Genomic DNA, 25864 nt, shown 5'->3' on the forward strand with positions numbered 1-25864 from the left:
TCCCCGTCCCCGCCTCGGCCAGGCGGGGCTCTGGCGGCGGCGCGGCCCCCTGCGGGGGGGTTTTGGGATCGGTCACCTTTGGCTTTAGCGTCCGAGGTCCATGTGATCCTTGTGCGGAGCTGCCGAGGATTGAGAGCCGCAGCCCGCCGGTTCCAAACGGAAAGGAAGACCCGTCGCTTCGACCCAGCAGAAGCTGGAAGGGAAACAATGCGGCATACGGGGTTTTAAAGCAATTTCGTTCTCGGTGAACTCCCGAGTGCTTGTGATACTGTGTTGGTAGGAGCTCTTTTCTGAGCAGGTGGCGTCCCTCCTAGTGCTGGGAAACGCAGGGTGCCGGTGGCACACCAAGAGCTTTCAGAAATTCATCACGGCTTCATAAAAGCACACATCCCCAGGGCAGCGCGCGGAGGTGGGAGCGTGCGGTGTGGGATGGGCCGCAGCAGAGCGGCAGCAGGGCCCAGCGCTGCAGGGCTGCTCCTCCATGTGGGGAGGGCCGTGGGCATGAGGACTGTGGAGCTGCGTCCCTCAGTGCATCACCTTCACAGATTGCTCTGTGAGATCTCTTTGATGTGCTTCCAGGGCCTTCCATCCCACCTTTGTCCCATCTTGGTCTCCACCATCAGACATTGGTCGTGGAATCACAGAATCACTAAGGTTGTAAAAGACCTCTAAGATCACGCAGTTCAACCACACACCCATCCCTAACATGTCCCTCTGTGCCACATCTCCATGGTTCTTCAGCACTCCCAGGGATGATGATTGCACCACCTCCCTGGGCAGCCTGTGCCAGTACCTCACCACTTTCTGACAAAAAATTATTCCTAATATCCAACCTGAGCCTCCCCTGGTGCCATTTGAGGCTATTTCATGTTGTCCCATCACTGATCCTCAGGAGAAGGGGCCAATCCCCACTTTACCACAACCTCTTGTCAGGGAAAAGTAGGAAGCAACAAGGTCTCCCCTGAGCCTCCTTTTCTCCAGACTGAACAATCCCAATTGCCAGTTCATGCATACTAGACTCATCCTGCCTCTGTTTCCACTGGGCTTTTCCTACTGGACAATGGGGAACCTGCCTGGTAATTTACCTACCCCAGAAAGGAGACCAGCTCCAATACATGCAAGTGCTCAGAATCACAGCTTTCCTCCTCTTGATGCCTTGCAGCACGTGGGTGATCCCTGACCATGCTTCACCACATCAGTGCTCTTGATGAGGACCAAACTGTGCCCACCTTCCTCTCATGATGCAGAGGAGGCTCACAATACGGAGGAGGAGCAAGAGTCCTTCTGCCCTGACATTGGGTGTCAGGATCTGCCTCAAAGCTATTTTTCACACAAGAGGAATTTCGCATAGCAAACCCCACTTCATAGACCTCACCACAGCTCAAGGTGATGCAAAGGTAACCTCTGTCAGGGATGGTTTGACCACTGCAGGCTGGCTGTCATTTTGCTTGGCTCTTCTCCGGGGAAAGAGGTAAATACGAGAGAAAGAAGGAAGAAAAGAGAATTGCTCAGCATTTGTTTTCATTCCTGGACATGCATGTGTTCTGAAAATAGATATACCACCTGGTTTTCCCGTCCTGTTTCTTTCCACTCCCAAACTGGAGCAGGGCTGGACAAGAAGCATCGCCCACCCAGCACTGGGGGCGGGAGGAAGGGGCCACGGATCGCTCAGAGCTGCGGCACATCTAAATACAGCACCTGAGCAACTGTTCCTCAGCTTAAGTGATAGCCCTCATTTTGTTAGCCAGATCAGCTCTCATCAAAGCCATCTGTTCCTTCATCCAGCTTTTAAAATATTTTGATAGGCTTCATTTTTCCAAATGCCTTGCTGCTAAACATGTGCCATCTGAGTGTGCGCACCTGCTGGTGGGAGCAACAGGCATGCTCAAGGTTTGCTGGGGGGACCATTGCCTGCAGAACACTCCCCTAACCCTAAGAAGTATCCCCGGGTCCCAGTCCTCCAAGTCAAGCTCTTCTCAAATTGCCCACACTATCCCCCACCAAGAAAAAGTCCCTAGGGTTTGAGACTGGAGCAGCAAGTGGAAGTGACTAAGGTGACCATCACCCTCAGTTAATACTGTGCTTATCAGCTCTGATAAGCATCAGTTCACCTCTGTATTTTATGTTTTTCACTGCAGCTTTCCCCCAGGCATCTTCCAAAGCCCACCGTAGGGCTTTTGTACTTCTGTCCTATCTGCAGACTTTGCTTTTGATCTTTAGGGACGCATCTGGTGTGGGACAGAGGAACGGATTCACCTGTGCTGGGCACAGTTCCAGTGTAGGTCCAATTCCTCCCATTCTCCCTTACCTAGTGAGGCTGCAGTTGCTATGTGTGCAGCTGTGGAAGCCTGGGGTTCCAGCTCAGGGACTGGGCACTGCTGAATCCGTGCTGTGGTGGCAGGTAGGCACTTGGGCTTATGTGGAGGAGCAAACAGCTCCTCTACTGCCTCTACATCAAAGGAAGATCCTAAGGAAAATTAGACCTTGATTCCTAGAGGTTGAGAAAAGGAGCCCCATAACTTCCTGTGAGACCCTTTTGTGTGATAGTACAGCTACAGAACAGCCCAGGAGCAAAAATATTGAGGTCCAACCTGAGCGTGTTTTGAGGCAACGTGGCAATTGATACATCATCAACCTTCACAAATCCCTGCACAAGAGCCCTCCAGGATGTAAACACCCCAGATCAGCTGACTGAAGCCTGTAGTGACATCACTGCACTGACAGCATGGTCGGGGCTCCAATGGACACTGACCTTTCAGAAGAGTGGCTTATTCCTAGGATCCTCCTTCCCAACCGCCTGCTTTAATACCAAAGGCCAGAGCACATTTCCCATCTGATGGGCTGGTTTTCAGGAAGGTTAGCTGATAGTTTCTGGATCCAAGAAATTATCAGCCTAAGCCAGGGGGAATGCATTTGCTTGGCACAAGCTGCAGGGTGAGATAGGGACACAAATATTGCCCCGCCTGAAAATCAACCGCTGAGCCCCAGTAGCAGACACACATCCTGCCCACACATCCACTGCCCACACAAGGCACCTGTGCTGGAGTTCTGCGTCTCAGCACTGTGCAGGACCATGGCACAGTGCCCAGCACCCCATGGCACACTGCAGGATTGCCTCTGGCTTTCCCCAGCACAGCAGCAGGGCTGCAGGGCAGGAGTTCACACATGAGCTTTCTGCTCCACTTGGCTTCCTTTCAGAAGCTGTTAAGTGAACCCTGATGAATTTCTTAGCTGTGGAGCTCATGCTCTCCGCTGAACCTGTTTCCAGGCGCAACTTTGACACCAGGGGGTTTTTGCTTCTGTTCACCCCCTTTTCCAGGGGATTGTCTGAACGTAGCAGAGCCCATACACCCAACAGAAGTGCAGATGGGGTGAAACAGAGCCTGGAAGCTCCGCTGTAATCAGCAGCCACAACCTCAGCTTTGTTCCAGTTGTGCTTGGTTCTGTACCCTGACCATGGTGTTACACCACAGCCCTAATGGGATTTCATCAATATTTGTGTAACCAACTACACATTGGAAGTTACAACAGAAGCTCTCCTTTAATTACGTTCCAAGTCCCAGCCCATGCAGAGTGTTTATCTGAGCTTACTCAGGACACAAAGGAGAAGACCTGCTTGGGGGTTTCTTCTGTGGGAAGGAACAAATGATATCTGAATCAACATTACATTTTCTCAGAGCCTCACCTATTCTGGCAAAAATCATAAAATCATAGAATAGCCTGGGTTGAAAAGGACCACAGTGATCATCGTATTTCAACACCCCTGCCATGGACAGGGTCACCAACCACCAGACCAGGCTGCTCAGACCCACATCCAGCCTGGCCTTGAATGCCTCCAAGGATGGGGCATCCTCCTTGGCAACCTGTTCCAGTGCATCACCACCTTTGTGTGAAAAACTTCCTCCTAATGCCTAATCTAAACCTCCCGTGTCTTAGTTTAAAACCATTTCCTCTTGTCCTCAGCCTCTGCTGAATGTGACAGCCCACAGCCTTGAAACTCTCAACACAAAAACACTCCTGAAGAGGAAAGCAGCACATGCTGTTCCTGCCTTAACGACACTCCACAGCTTCCCTGCTGCACTGTATGAAGCTACAGTCCTGCAACCCCACATACTGAGGGAGACCACACGGAAGAATGCAGCCAAGATTGTTTCCATACCAGGGAGGTACCTGAGTTCTACTCACATTTGAGACGTTTACTTGGGAAACATCATTTTTTCCTGCAAAGGATAAATGATATTTTTTTTTTACTGGCTCCACCATGTAGTGAAAGTAGAGCTGAGGAAGTTACAAGCTCATGCCTAAGGCATTTGATAGAGGATCTTTACATTTCCAAATGATGGCTTACCTTTGTTTTTCAAAATCACAGCTAAACTGCAAACAGTTCCAAGGTCTCAAATCCCTGAGTCCCACTGGAACTGGCGTGGCTTCAAGCACACCTACAAGGAAAACAGCTGTTACCTTGTTAAAATCTCAAGTGGTCAGGCTGAGAACAGCCAGCCTCACTTTGTGGGGCCGGTTGTTGTTCTTTTCTTACAGCACAGGAACTTACAGGAATCAGCTTCGAGAAGTCCAAGTAATAGCAGTACAAAAAAAAAAAGAAGAAAAAAAAGGGATCTACAGTGTGACAAAGATCAGCAGGAAGATGTGTATGTAAGCAGCTGCAAAGTGCTTTCACTGCAGTTCTCCAGACAGGAAACTACATAGACAAAACGAAGGAAGAACCAGTAAGATGCATTTATATCTTCCCTGCTTCGCTCCTACATTCAAACATCACCTCCAAGCCTGTCTCCAGCATCAGTGATCAATGATTTTTGCAGCCCATCAAACTCAGAGAGAGAAGCAATGCTCCTGACACTCCTACGCTTCCAAGCAGTAGGTAGGAAACTTCCTAGCTTTCTGCACAGGGCAGCAGTGAGACGCCTCCCGTCACATGTGCAATTCCTGTGTGTGCCAAGGGCCACAGATGCAGGTAGATACACTCTGAGGCACACACTTCTGGCACAGCCCAGGCCTTTCAGCAAATTGCATCGGGAACAAGGAAGCAATCCAATCTCGTGGTGCCCTTCTGTTTGATAACAGTCCCCTTCCACTGAGGAGGAACACACACACACGAAGGGGGTAGATACCTGCAGATGCTCTGCTCTAATAGAATAGCTGGAAACACAAAGTGTAACAGTGCTGTACTGACAAATGACAAACTCAGCCCTTTGCTGCTGGAGGCGTTTCCAAACAAAACGCAATGGCCGGACTAATTCATAACTGTTTATTGTAAAACACTCAAGAGTTTAACATCATTAATGGCAAATTAACACTGTTAAAACACCTGCTGGATGAAATACAGAATAAAGACAACTCTTATATCATATGGCAACATTTGAAAAACAAGAAACAAGAAAAAAAAAAGAATCGATTTTTAACTGTGGTTTTGTTGCTGTATTTTTTTTTTCTTTTTCTTTTTTTAAACTCTACATCTTTCCTGAAAATACCTGGGCTGAGTCTCACTTACCTTGAGCCACTGCCGTGCTCCAGGCATGGGGCCGAGCAGCCTGAATCGAGCACCCCCTAGCGAGGCGTAAGGCGGCGACTGCTTTATAAATGAGAATCATGCCCTCTATCTTCAAAAGTGCTCCAGTGCTGACAGTACGAAGCCTTTCTCCTGCACTGGCTAACATCTAACACTAAGGGCTGTATGTTCCATTAACTCCGCATGCTTTTTTTTTTTTTTTTTTCCTTTTTTTTTTCCTTTTTTTTTTTTTTCCTTTTTAAACAAGGCAACCATTTAGTTCAGAAGCTACATAACTGTCTTTATATTTTGCTCAGAAACCCATAGATGTTGCATGCAGCTGAAATTTTAATAGAGACTCTGACTTTGATAAAGGTCAGTTTTCAAAGACCCACAAGTCAGAGGCAGAAAAAAAAAATGTTAGCGGCCTCTTGTGCAAAAGGAGCTACAATATGCATGCATTCATGGCCATGACTGGTTAGAATATAACTCAGGTCTCCAAACATCGAAACTGAAGCTTCTTTTGGTTTAAGACACTGTTGAGCTCTATATCTTTACAAATTACAATGTGTGTGCAACAACAAAGGAATCATCTCAACATAGCGTCAGTTTTATTTTGGCCTGTATCTTCAACACAAAAGCCTGCTCAGCAGTAAATGGTTTTCATATTTAGCAAAGACAGCGGTGCGTCGGTTTGGCTAACAGGGCTAACAAAAAGAAGAAAGCAGATTTTCAAACTAACAGCTGACTAATTTTAGGCTGATTTCTCCCCTTTGACATCCTGTTTTTCTTGGTGCTCTTCCTGTTCCTTACCATCGGTTTGTAGCTGGAACAGCACATTGTGCCCTGTCCTGCCCTGTCCCCTCCCAGAAACACGTCTCAAAAGCATGTTTGATTAATAGTAGAAACAAATTCTCCCCTAACTGCACTTTGAAAGGATAATTAGTTCCTCCAAACTGCAACGTTTAACCATGAACAAGCAAATTACAACGTATTTCAGACATAATCTACAGTGACTAAAATTAGTTTAACTCTAATATTAAATAATATAGAACATTTTGACGTTTAATAGTCTGAAGTTTGGACATAAGACAGCTAATAAGGAAGAAAAGTCAGAGCCGAATCTATTCCTGTGGAATAAATTCAACCCATCTGAAAAAAACTAATTTTACCCAGAGGAAAATAACTCTGAGCAGCGTGCGACGGTGCTGACGCACAGAGAAGCATTACTCTTCAAGCACTGCCATCTCCAGTCCTTTCCTTGCGTGCCTGGATCATCTCCTTTGGAGCTTGTTTCCGGTCAGTGACCAGCCCCAACCAAAACATGAAGTCAATGAACCAGGTGGTGGGGTTGAACTTCAGGCCCAGCTCGCTGGCTGAGTAGTCGAAGGGGAAAGTGTGGTGGTAATTGTGGAAACCCTCACCTGGGAAAGAGAGAAGGTGTTAGGAGACTGCACGGCTGGCACACTAAGGAACTCAGGAACCCAAAGCCGTGACCCCACTGCACATTATGCTGCACCTCTGTCTGATCTCTGGGGCACACCCACAACTGGTCCCATTTCAGCACTTTTGATTTTCCCTGCCTGGCCACAACAGCTTCAAGAGGGGCGACTGGCAACCCATCAAATAGCAGAGTCCACTTTTAGCAGAACAATGGAGTTTTCTTCCAGCACATGCTGCCTCCTCCAAGCCCTACCTCAAAGCGGCGGCTAATTGCAGGTGCCCACAAACCCCAACCGAGGTGCAGCAGAACAGAATTTGCTCTCAGTTTGCAAGCCTCTACCTAGGCCTGCAACACCTACCAATGGCTCCCAGAGTGACAAAGGTGTTCTGCCTGGGATTGATGTACTTGTCGTAAGGGCGGTTGCCGTACATGTGAGCGGCGCTGTTGACCAGCCAGGTGACGTTGAGGGATATGGTGTAGCGGAGGATGGAGGCGAGGAAGTAGGCGTTCCACAGACTCTCGCCCCAGAGGTACCATGGCACAACGGTGGGGATCACAAAGCACATCAGCACGACCGAACTCTTGTAGTACCTAGAAAGAAACAAAAAGACATCAGTGCTGTAGTAGGAATGATGGCAGGGTAAGGCAAGTGCCTGTACGAACAGTTGGCTGATGGTTGTAGTGCAGAAGAACATGACTGGAGCCAAGGGGATGCAGAGGGACTGCTTCCTGCTGGTGGGGTTTTAGGTTTGAATCAGATCGTTCCAGCCAAGTCACCTGTCTCTTGACATGACAAATGTCAGAGCATTTATCTGTTGTGACAATCCTGGCCACGCTGGCATACTCTAAACCCAAAACCTCCACATCTACTGAGTGTGCAAAGCCTTGGCGAGCACTCGGTACCATAAGCAGCTACTGAGAGCTACAAGGGATGGTTGTAGTCATTCCTGTCCTCTCTAAAGTCAGTGGGGTGAGTACTCACCTACTCACCTGCACTGAAAGACACTAGAAGATGTGGGGGTTGGAAAGTGCTAGGTAAGGGACAATCATGACTATTATGATACTATGGACAAATGCCAGAAAAAAAAAAAAATGCTGCTAATCCAGAACAAAATTCAAGAATGGAGGAAAAGGCTTGACCTAAAAACCTGTTTTTACATGTCAAACTGAAATTCTATCTCAGCAGCTCTTAGCTGTACCCAGTTCTTTGGAGCTTAAGGTGCTTGTTTTTTCTAAGAGAAACCACGCTGATGTATCAGGAACAGTGTCAGGGAAAGGACTGCTAGTGATCCCTATTTTTACCTTTCAAGACAGATTTTAGCATCATTAATACTGTTTCCAAACAACACTCAGAAATGCTTACAGCAAGCAACCTGCTATTAGCAAGCTAGCAATCAGCTTTCCATTTCAGAAAGGCTGTCCTGCCATGCCATTCTCCCCAGCCTTGGAAGACAGACAGCCTAGCAGTTCACAGCAACAAAAGCCTTTGCCATGGAGGAGCACAAAGCCAGCAACCAGGCCGGCATGCCTCCGGCTCTGTGTCAGAAGAGTCACCTCCTCTGCAGAAAGCAGCTGTGTGGCAGCGACCAGGGCGACTTTTTGGTCTCTGCCTTTGTGTGGCTGTCAGGGCTCTCAGTAGTCTATGAGGAATGTAGGAACTTTCATGGACTGCTGCCATGACTGAGAAGACTAAGTGAAAGTCTTGGATGAGAGGAAAAAAAAAAAAAGAATGTACATGCAACAGAGCATGTCCCAGCTCTGCCAGCACGAAAACTGTGCCAACTCCTACATGGGCAGCCAGAGGATGATCCAGGTACTGCATATTACAGCTGGGGAAGGAGCAGTGCAGCACAGAAAGTTCCAGCTATCTGCAGTCACATTTTACATTTTCCAGACACAAAGAGATCTCCAAACCCTGAAGCAGCAGGTAATGCTGAGGATGAAGAGCCAAGGCCCAAAACCAGAGTAAAAACCCCAACGTTCAGCACTTGTCAGTAATCTCCCAAGTCCTGAATTCAAATCCCAAGAACAGGCATTTGCTAAAACTTTGCTGCACAAAACCTACACCATCACTACACAAAGTCTGCAGCACAACCAAGGCAGCAGAGCCTGCTTCCCACAGGATGCTGTCATCTTGGCAAAGGCATCAACACAGCCAAGAGGTGCTGCTGCAAACTGTGAAGGAGCCTTTGCAAACACCCACTGCTGACTGAGCCAATAGAAGTGACAGAAAGTGGAGGGTAATCAGTTCCTCCCTCTTGCAGTTCCTCTGAGGAAGGGGAGATTCTGCTGGCGCACAGCTTACTCTAATGCAGAGGCAACACAGATTGCAGAACTCAACCAAATGCCTCCCTTATTCAGAAAATGCTTGGAAATGGGTATATGTGGTCTGCAGAGCACCTATACCAAATGCTTGCTGGCGGGGAGCATCTTCCATTTCTGCCCACTCTGCAGTTACTCATGAGGAGGACACAGCATGCTGCTCAATTCCCACCTCTCACAGATTGCGTAAGCAATTTGAACTCAGTCTCATGGGAGACAAATAATCCTGTAATGGATAACAGTCCCGAGAGAGGAAGCCAGTTGAGCTGGCCCACCATTGCCAAAGGTGAGTTTGCAGTCAGAAGTGCGCTTTTGCATTTAGGCAGGTTACGATTACAGCTTCTACTGCAATGATGAAAGCAGAAAACCAAGAGCCCAGCAGCTTCTGCTGTGGCTGTTTTCCCATCGAGCCCTGGATTTTGGAGAAAGATGAGAACAGGGCACGCTGCCTGCGTAGCAAAGCTAGGCAAAACAGGCTGTGAGCATCAGGCGCATGGCCACAGTATCAGGCAGAGGGATGGCAGCCTTACTGCCTGACATCAGGGTGGCAGAGACCTCACAGGGGACAAAGGGAAAAGGTTCCAACAAGGAAGAAGCCACTGCGACATGTCAAGACCCCTCCATCGAGCACCACAAGATGGCCACACACTCCCACTTACTTTCTTTGGAATCTGACAACGGGGTCATCCAGAAGATCAGTGAAATCCAGCTTTCTTCCCTTTTCTATGACGTCTTTGTGCTTGCGCACGAACAGCCAGCCGATGTGGGAGAAGAAGAAGCCACGGCGGGCATTGTGTGGGTCTGCATCTGTCTCCGAGTACTTGTGGTGCACACGGTGGTCTCGGCTCCACTCGTAGATGTCATTCTGCAGAGAGAGCACGGGGGGGTGAGAGCAGGAAGCCTGGGCACTGCTCCTGCAGAACCACCACGGTTCCTTCCCCACATGGGAACGACAATCAGACATCCACGGGTGTTCTTCAAAAACACTTGGTGACTCAAGGTTGTGGCTGGTTATCACTGACACCCTCCAGGGAGAAAAACAGCACAGAAAATGGGACAGAACTTGTGGAATGCTTCATGTGCCTTCTGCTAACCTACACAGCATCTGAGCGTGCTCAGCTGTTCTGAGGGATGAATCTCTCACAATTAAAACTGGCATTTAAGTTACTCTTTTGTCTGCAGGGATGTGTAGAAGGCTGAGACATCAAATGAAACGTACCTACTTTTTGGGAAACAAGTCTTCAATTTGCAGCCAGGCTGGAATAAGAGTCTCAGGCCCACAAGAGCAGCTCAGTGTTGAATGCAGATCAGATACAAATTAAGTTCAGTCCTGCTTCTGCTCAAACTGTCAGCAGGTTCAAGCCACTGAATTCCTCGGGGACTGCAAGTGGCACTGAGGGGATGGCAGGGAGAAAAGGGTGGATGGCAATTTCAGAACTGAAGCAAGGCTTTCCAAGTTTACTTGACTGAAGAGATTTCATCCACCCAGTTTGCCTGTGCTAGACTTGTTTCTGCAGCACTGCTGAGCTATTGCTATTATCACAAGGAAACCTCTGGAAGACTCAGGCCACGCACTCACCTGTGAATTCATAGTACCAAAGTATTTAAAAAAAAAAAAGTTAGTGCCTGAATATACAACAGTGTGAGCTTGAATCAGAGAATGCTTAGCTGAGTGCCCATCTCTCTGCTCTTTCTGTCTTTGCACAGCCAAAGAGGGTTCCAGACAGTAATACCAAAAGAAGGAAAGGCTTGGGTTGCTTCTAGGAACAGCAGTAGCACCCACAACCACCAACTACAGCAGCTTTGGTCCCAGCAGAACCGAGGAAGCCATCTGTGGTGTCTGTCAAGAACCACAAAGCAGCAGCTGGCAAGACAGAGGATACACTCGAGGACACAGTACGCCTGAGCTAACAACTGTGAAGGTCTGTATTCAGTGAAACAAAAGCTCTGTGCTCAAGGTGTAACAGATCATTCCTTTCTCTCAGCTACCAACATTTGAGAGAATGTACAGAGGCCACCTGTGCTGCTGAACTCCAGGAATGACTGCAAATAGAAACTAAAGAATTTGGTTCAAATGTGTCAGAGTTCAATCTCAGCATTGCAACGGTGATCTTTAAGAGAGCCCACAGGAGACAAATGAGGAACAAAAGCCCATTGCACGGGAAAGCAAACCAAGTGGAGCTAAGCAAACCAAACAAGATCACCGAGCTCCTAAACAAGAGCAGATTTTTACCTTGCTGCCATTTTTTTTTTCTTTCTCCTACAGAGAAATGAAAGGGAATACAAGCCTCTGCAATGCTTCAAGTGGCAGATTTAGTCCTCAGTGGGAGTATCCATAAGACTACAAAATGCTAAGATCAAGTCATTTAAAAACAAAACAAGGCTATGCAAGAAACACACTTAGGAGGGGTCCTCTTTCTTAATGAGAAATGATCTTTCAACTGGAATTACTGAGCAGTTTGCCACAGGAATGCTTAATAGAACTATGTGTGGCACAACAGGTAACCAGGTCAAAGCAATGATAACGATACTGTGAGAAATTAACTTGGCTTCTCACACCGCAGAAAACACCTGCAGGGTCGACAAAAATGTGATTCCCCAGATGAAAGGACTGGAAAGCTGTGAAACAACTGAACTGCATCTAATTAAAAAACACAAAGGCTAAGAGGAAATACAGGCCAGAGGCCAGAACTGTTGGCAATACATACACCCAAAAGTGCAGCATTGTGCATGTAAATGAGAGTGATTAATAGCAACCATTTTTCAGGAATGTGTCACTCTTGATGAAGTTTCAGGTAAACACAGGAGTGAAATCCTCACCAAAGCAGAATGTCAGCATCGTGCAGTGACAGTGATGCAGACAAGAGGTTTCATTAGCAGATCCCTTCGTCATCTTGCAGACCAACGCATGACAAACTGGGATGCGTAACAAAGAAATGGTGAAAAATGCAGTAGGCAGCAGGGCAAACACTGCTGCATCTGATGGTGTTTCAGAGGACATGCAGCATGTCACACCCATACCCTCATGCACCATGAAGTCATCGCTGTGCAGAAGAGTTGCTCCGGTCCTTCAAGAAGGCAGCATCCAGGTATGCTGCAAGTATCCTCAAAGCTACCTCTTCCTCCCAAAGCCAACAGGGCCTGTTTGTGGTGGGGAAGGCAATGGATGTTATGATAGTTAGGAGGAGGCTTCAGTCTATTTAAAATTTAGAGTGCGTGGTTTGGCCTTTTGTTTTCCTTCTGATACAAAGCTGCACAAAAGTAGCTTGGAGGTGCTTTTAAGTACTTCACTGCCTCAAAATCATATCACAACCATAGCGAGAAGCAATGATGAGGCTTGTGGCAATTCAGCATGACACACTCATTCGAACTACACAGGAAAGGTACGACGTGCAATAAAACAGGAGGACAGTACCAGGGGGTTGCTCATAACTCAAAGTGGTTGTTGAACATAGTGAGCAAAGGCTTTGTAAACCTCTGAAATAACAAAGCACCACAAAGCAGCAGGAATACGGCTCAGAATTAAGGTGGGAATCACAGTAAAATGGGACATATCCCTATATTCAAACAAAAGCTCTTTGTAATGTGCAAAGAAACCAACAAGATTGATATTCTCCACCTTAGAAAGATAAATCAAAGACTATTCACCCTTGCTTTATCCACTGAAAGGAAAACGCTGAAAACTCAGGGCACTGCACACATGTGGTACAGGGGATAATGGCAGCCAAGCCAGATAAGTGTAATGTTAGCACAGATGTATATAACTCTTTTGAACAGCCAAAGGAGCAACTAAATTCACATCACATTATCCTGGCTCTGGGCTACCTCCTACAACCACCTGAGTGTTACAGAAAGATTTTGAAGTCTAAGACTGCATATTAGGAATTACAGAGCTCAAAAAACACTTCTTGGTAACGTATTTAAATTCTACCGTTGAGAAGTGCTGCATCAAACAGAGAAATGACAATGGTGAGAAAGGACGTCTGCTCTCCTTTCTGGGCATGTGAAAACCCCTCAAAGCCTGGCTAGACAAAGAAACCTGATTATGCCAACATATCTGCACGAGGTTGGCCCTTACACAAGCTTCTGTGTTGCCCTCTGAAGCGCGCGGCCTGGCCTGGGTTAGGAGAGCCCCTGATCGACGCATGTTCAACTTGATCCTTAAGGAACCATTGCTCCTGGGCTGCCTCTTAAGCGACGCTGTGTGGGTGGTGAAAGGACCTCTGTGTCCCCTAGGCCAGCATTGTGCATCATCAGTGTCTTCCTGCTGATCGATATATTTTCAATTTTGCTATCTGTAAGCTGAAGTGATCCCCATACAGGAGATAAAGCTGCCTGGAGGCAAAGAATGAGGACAGGCAACCACAATCCCACCTGGAAGGCCATGGAGTTAGCTGCAGCCAGGAAGATCCGCAGAGGCAGCTTGGCTTTGTATGAACGGTGGCTCCACAAGCGATGTGCACCAGCCGTCACGCCCAAGGCTGTCATCAGGAAACAGAAATATGCTGAAAGAAAACAAAACACAAGGTGTGCCAGGGCCCAGCTTTTTTATTTTTGCTTTCTTTGTCTTAAAGTTGATTCTTGTCCCTGCTTGCCCATGATGCCTCTGGGAAGGGTCTGGAGATGAGGTAAGGACATCAGCCCAACACTGCACAGCGGCCCTGGGGATGCAGTATTCCTTCTCTCATCCCCTTCCCAATTTGCCAGCGTGTTGTTCAGGGGAGTCTGGCAGCAACAAAGCACTGTGCTGTGATGCATTTGCATCTCAGAATGCATCTCAGAAAAGTGGCAATGACAGTGCCAGCCTCATCCAGACAGGTCTTTGCTCGAGTCTCATCTGCTACCTGATTAGCATCACTTCCCATTCCTGAAAATACAAACAGTGTCAAGAGTTCCTACAATAAAAACTTCTCTCACCATTGTGAGCTTATGAATCAGTACTATAAAGGCACCAGGCATCTCCGCATTCACAGTCTCTTTCAGCTTCAGGAACTGCCTTTCCTTTCTGTAATTACAGATTGATTAATGATTGGCCGAGCAAACTTGTTTTGAGCATTTTTTCAGATAGCCAACACAGCAAGGAAGTGGCTCTTTTCCATAGGCACCGTGCTCTAGCTGCAGCTGGACACTGCCTGGCACACATGTGGGACAGCAAGGAGGGACGTACTGTACGGCCCCAAACAAACCAGGCCACTCCAGCGGCTCCCATTTCAGCTGTCCAGCTGTCATGATAACAGACTCTCATGTCTCCCTCCCGTAGGGAAGCACTGATTTCTCATACTGTGTCTTAAGAATACATGCTCACTTAACAAGTGTACAATTGAGAAAATAAATAAAAAAAGTGGATTCAAACAACAGGAACATCACAGGACAACCTGAAATGTGTTTGCACGGTGTAAGGTGATGTGCTGTTTAGCCAGGGCCTCCTGCCACCTCAAACACACAGGCTGCTTGAACCAAGACCCTGGTATTCAAGGAACGTTTAGATGTTGTGTTGAGAGACATGGTTCAGTGAGAACTACCAGCGATAGGTGGATGGTTGGACTGGATGGTCTTGTAGGTCTTTTCCAACGTTGGTGAGTCTGTGATTCTATTCTATGAAAACATACCTATTTTTTAATACCTAAAGAGTTCCTGGAACAAAAAGGGAAACCAAAGTCTTTCTCACAAATGCAGCATACAAACGGAGTCAGAATGATCCTAACAATGACAAAACATCTCCAAAACCTGCTCCATCGGTGAGGGGCCACTTCCCTTTTCATCAGGCTGCAGCATTTCTGCTACTCCTGGAAAAGGCTCATATGTGCAGGTTCATCCAACATGAAAAGTCTATCACCAAATTCAGACTCCTGCTTGCTTCCTGAAGAGAACACACAAATGAACCAAAAACCGTAACATGCATGTTATTTACACATTTTGTTTTACAACTGTCAGATCAGTAACAATGCTGGCACTGCAGCTACCTTGCACTTGTTTCCCCTGCAGTCTCGCTGTTCTCATACTTTGCTCTGTCACTGCGAGGACACGGACTCCTCTTACACAGAGAGGGGAAACCTACCCTGCCATCTTCTGTATGTGATATTGAGCTGTAGCAGGCTGATGAAGCAAGAACGTGGCAGAAACATCGTTAAAAAAGGCCTTCCAAACTGCTCAAATGACTGTAATTGCGGGAACAGTTCGGTGACACATCCAACACTGACATTATCCCAGCAACATAAAAATATTAAGGCTGAATCATCAAACAAACATATTGCCCGTACGTTTTATGCTGGTCAACCTCATGCTAGTCCTAGGGGCTGAAATCCTCTTCGTTCACCTGTCTCTTCCTTGCAGGGGGGTGGTATTTAAGGAGCATCTTGAATTTGAATCCTATTTTCGACCATACTGTTAATGGAGACAGAAGGATCATCAAGAGGAATAGCTCACTAGGTCTTCTTTAATACACGCCGAGGGGATCTTTTCCTGGCAAAGCAATGCTGTTTGTTTTTCGGTTTTTCAAAGGAGGAATTGTAACAGCGAGAATCTTCCTAAAATAAAGGCTGAGGGCTGAAGCATCCCTAGGAAAAAAAATATACTCAGGAGTTCAGTGGCCAGAGCAGACAAGTCCTGTTGGGCAAATGCATGATGCGAAGCAGAAGGAGAAGCATTTCAGAGGGGACCCTGAGGATGAGGGGAAACGGATCAAACAAACGAACTGGTGTGCAAGGACAAGGGAGAGAACGTGTGCATGGGGCTGTGGAGAGGATGCTGGAGAGAAAGGAGCGGAGGTTCGTGCACTGTGCACACAGGCAGCTGGTGGGTTGCTAGGCTCCAAGCGCACAGTGCCTGTGCACAGCTGCTATTTATGGGAATGCGCCAGAATCAATAGGCAGAAGATTTTTATCCAACATGCTTATTAATGACCTGAAACAAAGGCAAACAGCGTATTAATTATAACTGCAGATGATGCTAAATTTGGAGCAACAGTGAGAGAGCTAAGAAACACAAAAGGATCCGTGCAGAAACAGGGAAAGCATAGCTCAAAACGAGAATCTGCCTGTATAGAAAAAGCAAAGTAATGAAGCTTAGGGCCGTGAGAACAGACAGGGATCTGCAGTGAGGATGTGACACTTGGGGAAGCAGGTGCCTGCCAGGAAGATCACCAACAGCACATAAAATATTCTGAGCTTGCAACACGATAGGGCAGTGAGACATCAGTGTGATGTTGAACAGCAGGCACAGGGGTATCATCTCACAGCTGGAGAGAAGCACTGCAAACTACACCAGGCACATCGTTTAAAAATGGATGGGATGGGAGACTGGCAGCATAGAACATTTGAGCCAGCTTTTTCAGAACAGCTCATCATCCCCATGGATGGATTTCCAGAAACACTTATTGCACCAAGTGCCAAACTCCAATGAAAATGTGTGTCTGCAGGGCCAACCTCTTGCAAGGGTATAGGGAGATACTGCCACAGTCTGTGGCAACTTCAGAGGCATCAGAAAATCATTCCTTACTCTACATAGTTGCTTAAATCAGTGCAGATCTCTCCCTCAGGTATATTAAACTTTGTTACATGCCAAACATCAAAATTTGAACCTTTGTTTTGTTTTGTTTTGTTTTTTTCCTCAATGCACATTGAAGATGTGATACCTATTAGTGAAACCAGTGGATTCTGGACGGCTTTTGACCCTTACCTGATTGTAACAGCAGCAGACCAACCAAAGCCAGAAATGCACTGGGCACTGGTTGCACTCTGCACACCTGAACAGACAATGCTGGCTCCTGGCATGCTTCCAAAGTAGCCGTTTCAAGAAGCCACTACTATCAGCTAGCAACCAGCCACACGTTGCCAAGGTCAAACATAGCCCAGTTATGGTGCCAATTGCAATCATCTCTGAGGGACCCAGCAGCAGATATGAAAATATCAGTTGCGAGACAAAATCGATTGCACATCTACAGTGGTGTGACTGTCAATATCTGAATGTGCTTTAATGTGCAGCGGTCGCTTTTCAGAGGAAGACAGCAGCCGTGCTGCTTGCTGTGGTCGTGTTAATGCCAAACGCAGTGGGCAGATAGCAAAGGGGCCCAAAGGAGCAGGCAAGAGGCACTTCTTAATGTTTCTTTCCCTTATTTCTTTTTTTCCCTCTTTTTGGCTTTTGATAACTTGACTCGTTAAAGTACATAACAATTTGAGGGCTTAAACTAACAGGGATGGACACGCAACATTTGTGAGGTTACACGCTGACATTTACCTCTGCTTATTCAGCCACAGCAAAACTGCTTGCTAGGGCATTTTTAATAATTGAATGCATAAAACTCAAGGTCTTCCATCAGGCTACAAGATCTGCGTGAAAAACACAAACAGTAAGTTGCTCAAGCACAAACTCAGCATTGCAAAGCTGACTGATCACCATAAATATGCAACACCACTGTACCTGACAGCCAGGATTTTTCTAAAAATTAAATTGCATCTGCATCCGCGTTCCATTCCTCGTTTATGGGTTTTTTGCTGTTGTTCACTGGTAGATTTAGGACTAATTCATGATACCACCTAACCTGTCCAAACTCAGAAAGCGTTGCCCTGATATTCAGCGGTGGCCTAACTTCTTTTCCACCGGAGACACTGAAGGAACCCTGCTCTCCTGACCTGGAACTGCATTTACTAAGGAGGCAAACCTCACACCGTGGGCCCTGCCAAGAAAAAAACACTGAGTCGGTGCTCTGGCCCCAGGGTCTCTGCTGGCAGACGCGGCCGAATGGCCACCCCACTGTTGGCTGAGCCCTGCTAACTATCAAAGGCTGGCACCAGGAGCACCTCAGGCTGGATTCAAACCAACAACCCAGAATTAAAAAGAACCATTTCCCCGAGTCACCCGCTGCACAGCGCGCGCCAGCACTCGGGGGAGCCGTGCAATCATGTGAAGAGCAATCGTGTGAAATCTCAGGGCAGGAGCGGGTTCATCTAAAATTAGATCTACGCATTTTCTGAGCTGCTCTAAATGGAACTGGGAGAGAAAGAGAGGAGATGAAACATATTGAATGGATGTGGGGAGGCAGAGTTTGGAGCTGCAAAGAAGACTAGTTTGACTGTGGTGCTCCAGGACAAGCCATCTGTCATAGCCTCCCGAGCTCGCCGTCACCAGCCTGGGAAATCCAGTCTGCCCCTGCTTCAGCACACATGCTCACGTATGCACTTTCAGGAACGTTCCCCAGAGCCAGCCCTTTTGGCTGAGTATACAAAAGACTTTATTCCGGTTGGAATAGCAGAAATGTTCACTTTGACAACTGAGGCCAAAGTGACGTTAAAAAAAAGCCAACAGAGCAGTGGAAATTGCAGATCACAGCGAGAATTCCAGAGAATGCTGAAATTCCCCCAGGAAGCACATGCAGATTCCCTGAACTCACCAGCAATGGTAGATTGCCTTAAGATGTTGAACAGCTTGTATTTTTAGATCAAAAGAGAAGGCTAGAAGATGCTCCGATTTCTCTGAAATTTCTGTGCTTCTGTGTAGCCTCTCTCAGCTCAGCCGGATCCTGCGTCATCACAGAACCACGGGCAGATTTCACTTCTCTCCCCATGACCTCACCGCTGCCCTCAATCCACGGGTTGGCTAGGGCTCCATTGGCTTTGAAGTGGTCTAGAAATGCCAACAGTGCCAGTTTTGTCTCTTTCCTCAAGGATGGAAAGAAAGAGTGTTTGCTTGAGCCGTCAGCCCTCAGCAAACTCAGGCACATGGGTCTCTTCCTCTACATTCGAGGTGGAAGATAAAGCCATCATCTCCTAGAAGGATCTGTCCCAAAACTCAAGCTCAGCCCTATATTTGTGGCCTCTGCTCTACCAGCAGCCTCTTCTCCCTCTCAGAAAAACACGTCTCCTCTTGGGCATCACCTGAGAAGCCAGATGAAGTGGAAGCCCACTCCAGAAATCCCATTCTCCTGTTGTGGAGCAGTGGGGGCACACAGGATTCCTGCTGCCAGCAGCTAGCACTCAGCTCTCCCTTCTTGTTCACATCAGCCTAGCTTTACTCAGTACAGTAATTCTGAATGCTCTCTGGCAGGGCATCATGTTTTATTGTTAGCCTCCATGGTGAAAATAAAATCTGATTGCAAGAAATTGCTCGGCTTCAATTATAACATCAGCGTTAATTGCAAGCGCAATCGTAATTGCAGGGAAGGAAGGCACAGTGGCAGTATGAGGGTGCATACTAAGTTCTGTGGGCGAGCTGACATTTCCCAGCCCTCCCAAAGGAGCAAGCCACTCCTCTGACCGCAGCGACCAGAATGAGCACAGATGAGCCGGTCTGCGTGGCTCCCACTGCTCTGCCTGCTGGCATCTCCTGAAGAAGAATGAAATGGAGACAGGGGACAAATATATGTGCTTAAAGCTGAACATGGGGAAATCACCTACAGCAACAGCTAGAACAGGAACGCTAGGAAAAGAAAAACATCTGAGCAGCAGGAGCGTCACCTCAGCCAGGGCACCTTGGAGCAGCGAGGTCTCTGCAAGATAAGGTGTTGTGTTCAGTTCCTGCTCCCTGACCCAAAACCTTGCCTGTAGGAATCACTTGAACGTAACCACTGCAGGACCCAAGGGTTCTCCCAGCAGAGTGGCAGCAGAAGCGACCGTGGAAGTTTTAATCAAGTATCTCCAATCCATAGCTGTGAAATGGAGACAGTATTTATACTTCCTTCCTCCAGAGAGGTCCCAGAGGTGCTGAGTACAGCCCATTTGTAGCCAGGATTCTTATTTATAGCCGTCTGCACAAAGCTTCCAACAAAATGGGAGCTTCTGTAAGCGAGCACAGCATGCACAGAAGTGGTTAATGCCCAAAACCTGTTCATACCACAAAAGCCAGTAGATGGCACTCAGGAATACGCAAGCCTTCTGAAATGTGCAAGCCCAATAAAACTTGCATCTGCAGTGCACACCAGCAACATGTGCCTCATTGCACAGGTCACTCCCTGCAAGGACTGAGGAAGCAGCTGTGATCCTGTGGAGACCTTTGGGGACCACAATGACCCTGTGCCAGCAGCACAATGCCTTTCAGCCTCCCAGAGATGGGATGCCAGCACAATAGCACCGACATGTCCCAAACACCTCCAAGTACAGGGTGAGAATCCTCCCCTCCCACAGAGCACAAGGCCATCCTCTTCTCCTACTCTCAGGCTCTGGCAAGTCATATCAGTGTGTGAACCAGCAGCTGTGCACCCAGGAATCAGGCAGCCAGGGAGGCACATCCTGAAGATATGGGTTTCTGAGTATCTCCTATCTTAAAGCAGTGATAGGCCACGCATGTGCCAGTTTTTCAAGTCATGAATGCCAGTAATGCTCAGCAGCCTGAAAGAAAAGGATTTAAAATAGATGATGGGTTCATCCTCTGCTTTGGTTTGTTGTTCTTTAGTATTTTTGGCCTACGTTACGTGCTTCCACATCAGAGGGCTAAAAAGCAGAATTTCAGACCCTTATGCAGAGAAGGGGACGTACCTTGGGCACAGTGCTGGAATGTGCCGTGGGACAAGCCAGGGCTGCTCAATGGCTTGCACCCATCAGCTGCTGTGCTACCCAGCCAACGCAGTCACCAGCTCATGGAAATTTCTGACATGAGTAATTTTGTTGTTTTTGTTCAGCTTGGACAGAAACCAAATTCCAGGGAGGCACCGGGATGGCCCTGAAAGCCTCTGTTTTACCCAGTTTAAGCACGCATCCCTTGAAAGATAACCCAGTTCCCAGCGCTCCCCAGGCAGTCTGGTTGCATTACCCAGAGCTGGTGGGGATCCTGCAGCTCTGTGTGTGGCACGAGGAGCAGTAACACGGGCTCCCAGTGTTAGTGCAGGAGGCAATGGGAACAGAGTAGTACAGATAATCCCGAGTAAACACCCGACCGAGCCTCCACTTGCCAGCATTTTCCATTGTCTATTATGTACAGCTGGACAAGCGTCAATAAATTACCAGTGGAAATGGGTCCTGCTGAGCATGCAGTTTGGCTTGATCAGCTGTTTCCTAGGTGGTACTGTGGCAATTTCAGCTCCGCTTAGGTGAATTGAGAATCACCAAGTGGGCTCAGCACAGAGCACCCTGCCGCCTGTCCTAGTTACAGATGTCTCTGGAGAAGGCAAAGTAAGGAGCCAGGAAAGCACTGGTGAGCTTCTGGCAAACGCCCGCATCGTGCCATGGGTTATGCCTGGTGCTGGCAGTGGGAACCACACTCAGCACACATCTCCTAATGGCTTGCTTGTAAGGCAGCAAGGGACAAAGCAATGAGATGGGTAGTGCAAGACTACCAGTGAGCTATCCAAGTGCCGAGCTTGGGATAAGAAAGAAAACCACGTGTGGATCCAGTGAGGGCCGCAGCTTTTCAATTCACACTCTCTAATGCTCAGCCCTGTCCAACATAAGCCTACGTGGCACGGAGGGACACGGTCAGTGGGTGATGGGTTGGTGGTCGGACTTGGTGATCTTAGCTGTCTTTTCCAACCTTAATGATTCTTCATCCCCACCAAACTTCACCACAGTGCAGCCCACCAAGCGAGGCTCTGCTCCTTAACTTGAACAGCAACAACCCTGCCTTTGTCTGCCCCGACCCCAGCGTGGCAGCACGCACTTCTGCTGGAGCTATTCTGCAGGAGGGCTGTATTCTCACGGCTGGAGCCAGCGCGCCCACTCCCTGCTGAAGAGCCGTCATAAAAGCTCCCGTAAAACTTGGTGGTCTGCTGCCGGGCGCCTGTTAAAACAACGACGTCGAGAAACGGGAGGCTCTCATCTGCGAGAAGGGCATTAAGTCACAAAGTCGTCGAGACACGTTTATTATTTAGCACCTCGGAAAAATCGACAAGCAAAAGACAGACCTTAGAGAATGGAGGGTAATTCAATCCTCCTGCCCTGAGGAGCTCCCTAGTAAGGCACAGAGGAATCGGGGGGTTTCGACGCAGGAGAAGGAAGCCCACCTGCCCGCCGCAGCCTCGAGCCCCGATCGCTCGCGGCGCCGAACAAAGCAGCTCCAGCCCGCTGCGCTCCCCGCTGGCTCCAGCGCAGCCCGCACTCCTCTCGCAGCCCGGCTCCGCGGCGGCTCTCGGCCGCATCCGCACAGCGCCGCGCCGCCACGCGGCGCTCGCCCGGCCGGCCCCGCAGCCCGGTGCGTCCCCCTCCCGGTGGACAAAGGATGGCCGTGCCCCCTCCCGACCGAAGAGTAAAAACGGGGTCGTCCGCGAAACCGCGTCCCGAGGGCTGGCTCTCCGCGGGACCTTCCGCGCCAAGCATCGCCTCTCCAGCCTTCCCGCGTCTCTCCGCCCGGCTGCAGAAAAGGACGGACGCGAGCCCACCGTTTCTACAGCAACGGGCGGAGGGCCCACAAAGGCGTCGCCGCCGCCGCCTCCACCTCGCGGCCCCGGCCGCCCCCGCCGCCCCACTCACCCCACAGCAGGGTGAGCAGCTGCGCCCGCGGCACCAGGCTGAGCGCGTACACGGCGCCCAGGTGCAGCAGCCCCATCAGCACCACGTTGCGCCAGACGATGGCCTGCCCGCCGCCCGCCGCCATCTCGCCGCCGCTCTGAGGGGAGGGAGAGAAGGAGAGAGGGAGGCGGCCCGGCCGGGGGGCGCCTGGGGGCGGGCGGGCGGCCCGCTCCGCTCCGCTGCCTCTCCTCCTCTTCTTCCTTCTCCTCCTCCTTCTCCACGGCGCTCCCGCACCGCGGCGGTGGGAGAGGAGGGGAGGGGACGGGAGCCCGCCGGCCCCGCATAGCGACAGCCAATGGCCGCCGCCGCCCGGCAGCGGTGCCGCCCGCCGCCTCGCTGCCGGGGCCCAACCGGCGCGAGGGGTCCCCGACGGCCGTGGCGACGGCCATGGCAACGGGCAGGGCCCGCCCGGAGAGCCGCGCTGCGGGACGGCGGGTGCGGGGGTGTGGCGGGGCGGCAGGAGCTCCTCCGTGACCGCACCTGGTGCCCGGCAAAGGAGGGGCCCTGCGCGGAGCCGCTTGTGCCGTGCAGGAGCGGGGCGAGCCCCTCTGAGCCGTCGCGTGGCTCCCAGGGCTGCCGCTGGGCAGGGCGCATCGTTGGCCAAGAGGGGAAGGGGATCCTTGGCTGCGTTGCAAAGAGTGCGAGTGTGGGAGAGCAGTGTGAAGGAGATGGTCCTCCTGCTCTGCTCTGCCACGGTGAGGCCACATCTGTAGCACTGTGCCCAGTTCTGGGCTCCCCAGCTCAAGAAGGACGGGGAACTTCTGGACAGAGTCCAGCGGAGGGCGACAAAGATGATCGGGGTCTGGAAAACCTCTTGCATGGGGAAAGGCTGAGGGAGCTGGGGCTGTACAGCCTGCAGGAGGGAGGCTGAGAGCAGATCGGATCAGTGCTTATCAATATCTAACGGGTGGGAATCATGCGGGTGGGGCCAGGCTCTGTTCTGTGCAGGGATGGGGGCAATGGGCACAGATTGGAATGCAGGAATTCCATACGAACGTGAGGAAGAAGCTTCCTGTGAGGGTGACAAGCACTGAACAGCTGCCCAGTGCAGTCATGGAGTCTGCTTCTCTGGAGATACTCAGAACACCTGGAGGCTTTCCTGTGTGACCTGCTGCAGGGATCTGCTCCAGCAGGAGGTTGGGCTGGGGATCTCTGGAGGTCCCTTCCAACTCCTGTGATTGTGTGAACCTCCACTCCCGTGCCCAGAAACAACCACTCCAGCCACAGAGCAGCACCACCAGCATTTGCCCTCTCTCTATGTGTCCATGAGCAGCAGTGTGTGTAGAGGCAATGCTCTTTCACAGAGCCCTCTGGCTACTCAGGGCCATGTGGCACACAAGCCCAGAGTGCTGTTAGTGCAGAGCACACAGCATGCTGTGCTAATTAATTACTAACAACACCTCCTGAGGCAGTCAGCAGAGAGGATATAATTAAAGCCCCCCCTCTTTTTTTTTATTCTTCTTTTTTCTCCCTGATACATTTTAAGCATTCTTCTAGAATCCTCCACCTGGAAAAAAAGAAAGAGGACAGTGGCAATGAAAGAAAGTGAGTAGGTTTGCAGGGATGCAACTGGAGCCACTGAGTGCTGCTGCTGCCCTAACAACACACTTCTGCTACTCAAAACATTGACAGTGTTGGCCTCATTTTTTTTTTTCTAGCAGCCACCCAAGGGCAATCCCAGAAAAGCTATTGCAATGAGACTTCTGGCCAATTTGTAGCTCTGAAGCCTATCGGAACCTCAATCAGATCAGTCTTTTTTGAGCAAGGGTTGCATTAAGCACACCTATATCTCCTGTCTGTGCCCCACAGGACCCCAATTGGCAACAGGCACCCAGGTTGGCACACAAAGAATTGGGGCTGGAAACTCAGTCCCACACTCCCCCCATCACACTGGGCACATCAACACTGCTCCTGCTATCAGCACGGGATTCACCATCTCCCCACCTGTGGCTCAAGGACTCAGCCCAGCACCAGCAGTCGTGGAGTAGAGGCAGCCACCCACATTGCCGGTATAAACCTCTTCTCACCGAGATTAAAACTGGGCTATTTGGGGCCAAATTCTTTTAGCAGTGTAAATTGGCAGAGCTTCATTGCCTTCTGCAAAAGGAAGCCAGCCATTTGCATTTATAACATCAGATGGGCAGCTAATTGCTTGGCATTCCTTGAAGATAGGAACAGACGGCAGTAGCACCAGTGAACTGCTATTAATCTCAGCTGCTCTCAGGAGAGGAGCAGATTTTCACAGGCAGTCCTGTGCTGAACTCAGGCAATGCAGTGATCCAGCCACGAGTTGCAGAGCACAGCCCCAGCTTAAGCAGATTTATTCTGTGCATGGATATTCTATGCAAGGTACCTACAACCCCTTCTGAAAAAAGAGCTGCAGACAAACTACTTCTAACACTGGTAAGAAATCTATATCTGAGATTAACAGGAAGAAAATTAGTTGGATGGCTTTTTACATTTTGGAAACAAAGTAACTCCAGTTCAATGCTGCACGTTCTCCAATCACAAAAATTTAGGAGGTCAGCAAATAACAGTTTAGAAATAAGATTAAACCTAGTTCCCTCAGAGGAACAGAGCTATTTTGCCTGACAAACTCATAATCAGTGTGAAGTCACAGGAATCAGCCATAACTTGCATTATTATTATTTGTAATATTTCTTGCAATATGCACTGCCAAATCTACATTGCACAGACTCTACACATTTTTTTTTTTTTTTAAATACAGAACTGCTTCTCACAGGCCGTTTTCTTTTCAACTGGCTGATTCCTTCAACTGCTGTTTCTAGTCTAGACATAGTGATACCCAAAATTGATGGCACACTTGTTGGAAATTCTTAAAGCCAGCTCCTACCATGCTGCAGGAGAAGCCATGTGCTGAGAAACTCACCTGACCCAAGCAGAAAAGGCTTGCTCGCAGTCTCTCACAGCACAGCATGTGCTTGTGTCCCAGCAGAGGCCAATCTCCATGCTTGGGGGACTGCAAGAAACAATTGGCACCTTGTTTGCAGACTGTATAGACATACATCTCTGTAAGGGTGGCTTAAACCATTCCACATTATTTCTGCTCTCAGCTTTTAATAAATACATACAGATCTGTTCAGAACTCCTGTAAAACCCTTCCTTGAAATGTCAATAGCTCAGTGTAAATGTTGAGTA

At 49.0% G+C, this 25864-nt stretch overlaps 1 protein-coding gene across 1 annotated transcript; it reads right to left on the reverse strand.

Moving 5' to 3' along the window:
• Window positions 1-5252: 5252 nt before the first annotated feature.
• Window positions 5253-25675, reverse strand: SCD5 (stearoyl-CoA desaturase 5). The gene is made up of 7 exons (XM_052682361.1): window positions 25596-25675; window positions 24184-24212; window positions 22667-23329; window positions 13647-13777; window positions 9932-10137; window positions 7309-7541; window positions 5253-6930 (listed from the first exon to the last, which is right to left on the reverse strand). Exons 1-7 carry the CDS (start codon window positions 25673-25675, stop codon window positions 6740-6742), a joined length of 1533 nt encoding a protein of 510 aa, XP_052538321.1. The 3' UTR covers window positions 5253-6739.
• Between the last annotated feature and the right edge of the window lie 189 nt (window positions 25676-25864).

The sequence above is a fragment of the Tympanuchus pallidicinctus genome, unplaced genomic scaffold (genome assembly GCF_026119805.1).
Source record: "Tympanuchus pallidicinctus isolate F22 unplaced genomic scaffold, pur_lepc_1.0 scaffold2, whole genome shotgun sequence".
NCBI lineage: Eukaryota > Metazoa > Chordata > Aves > Galliformes > Phasianidae > Tympanuchus > Tympanuchus pallidicinctus.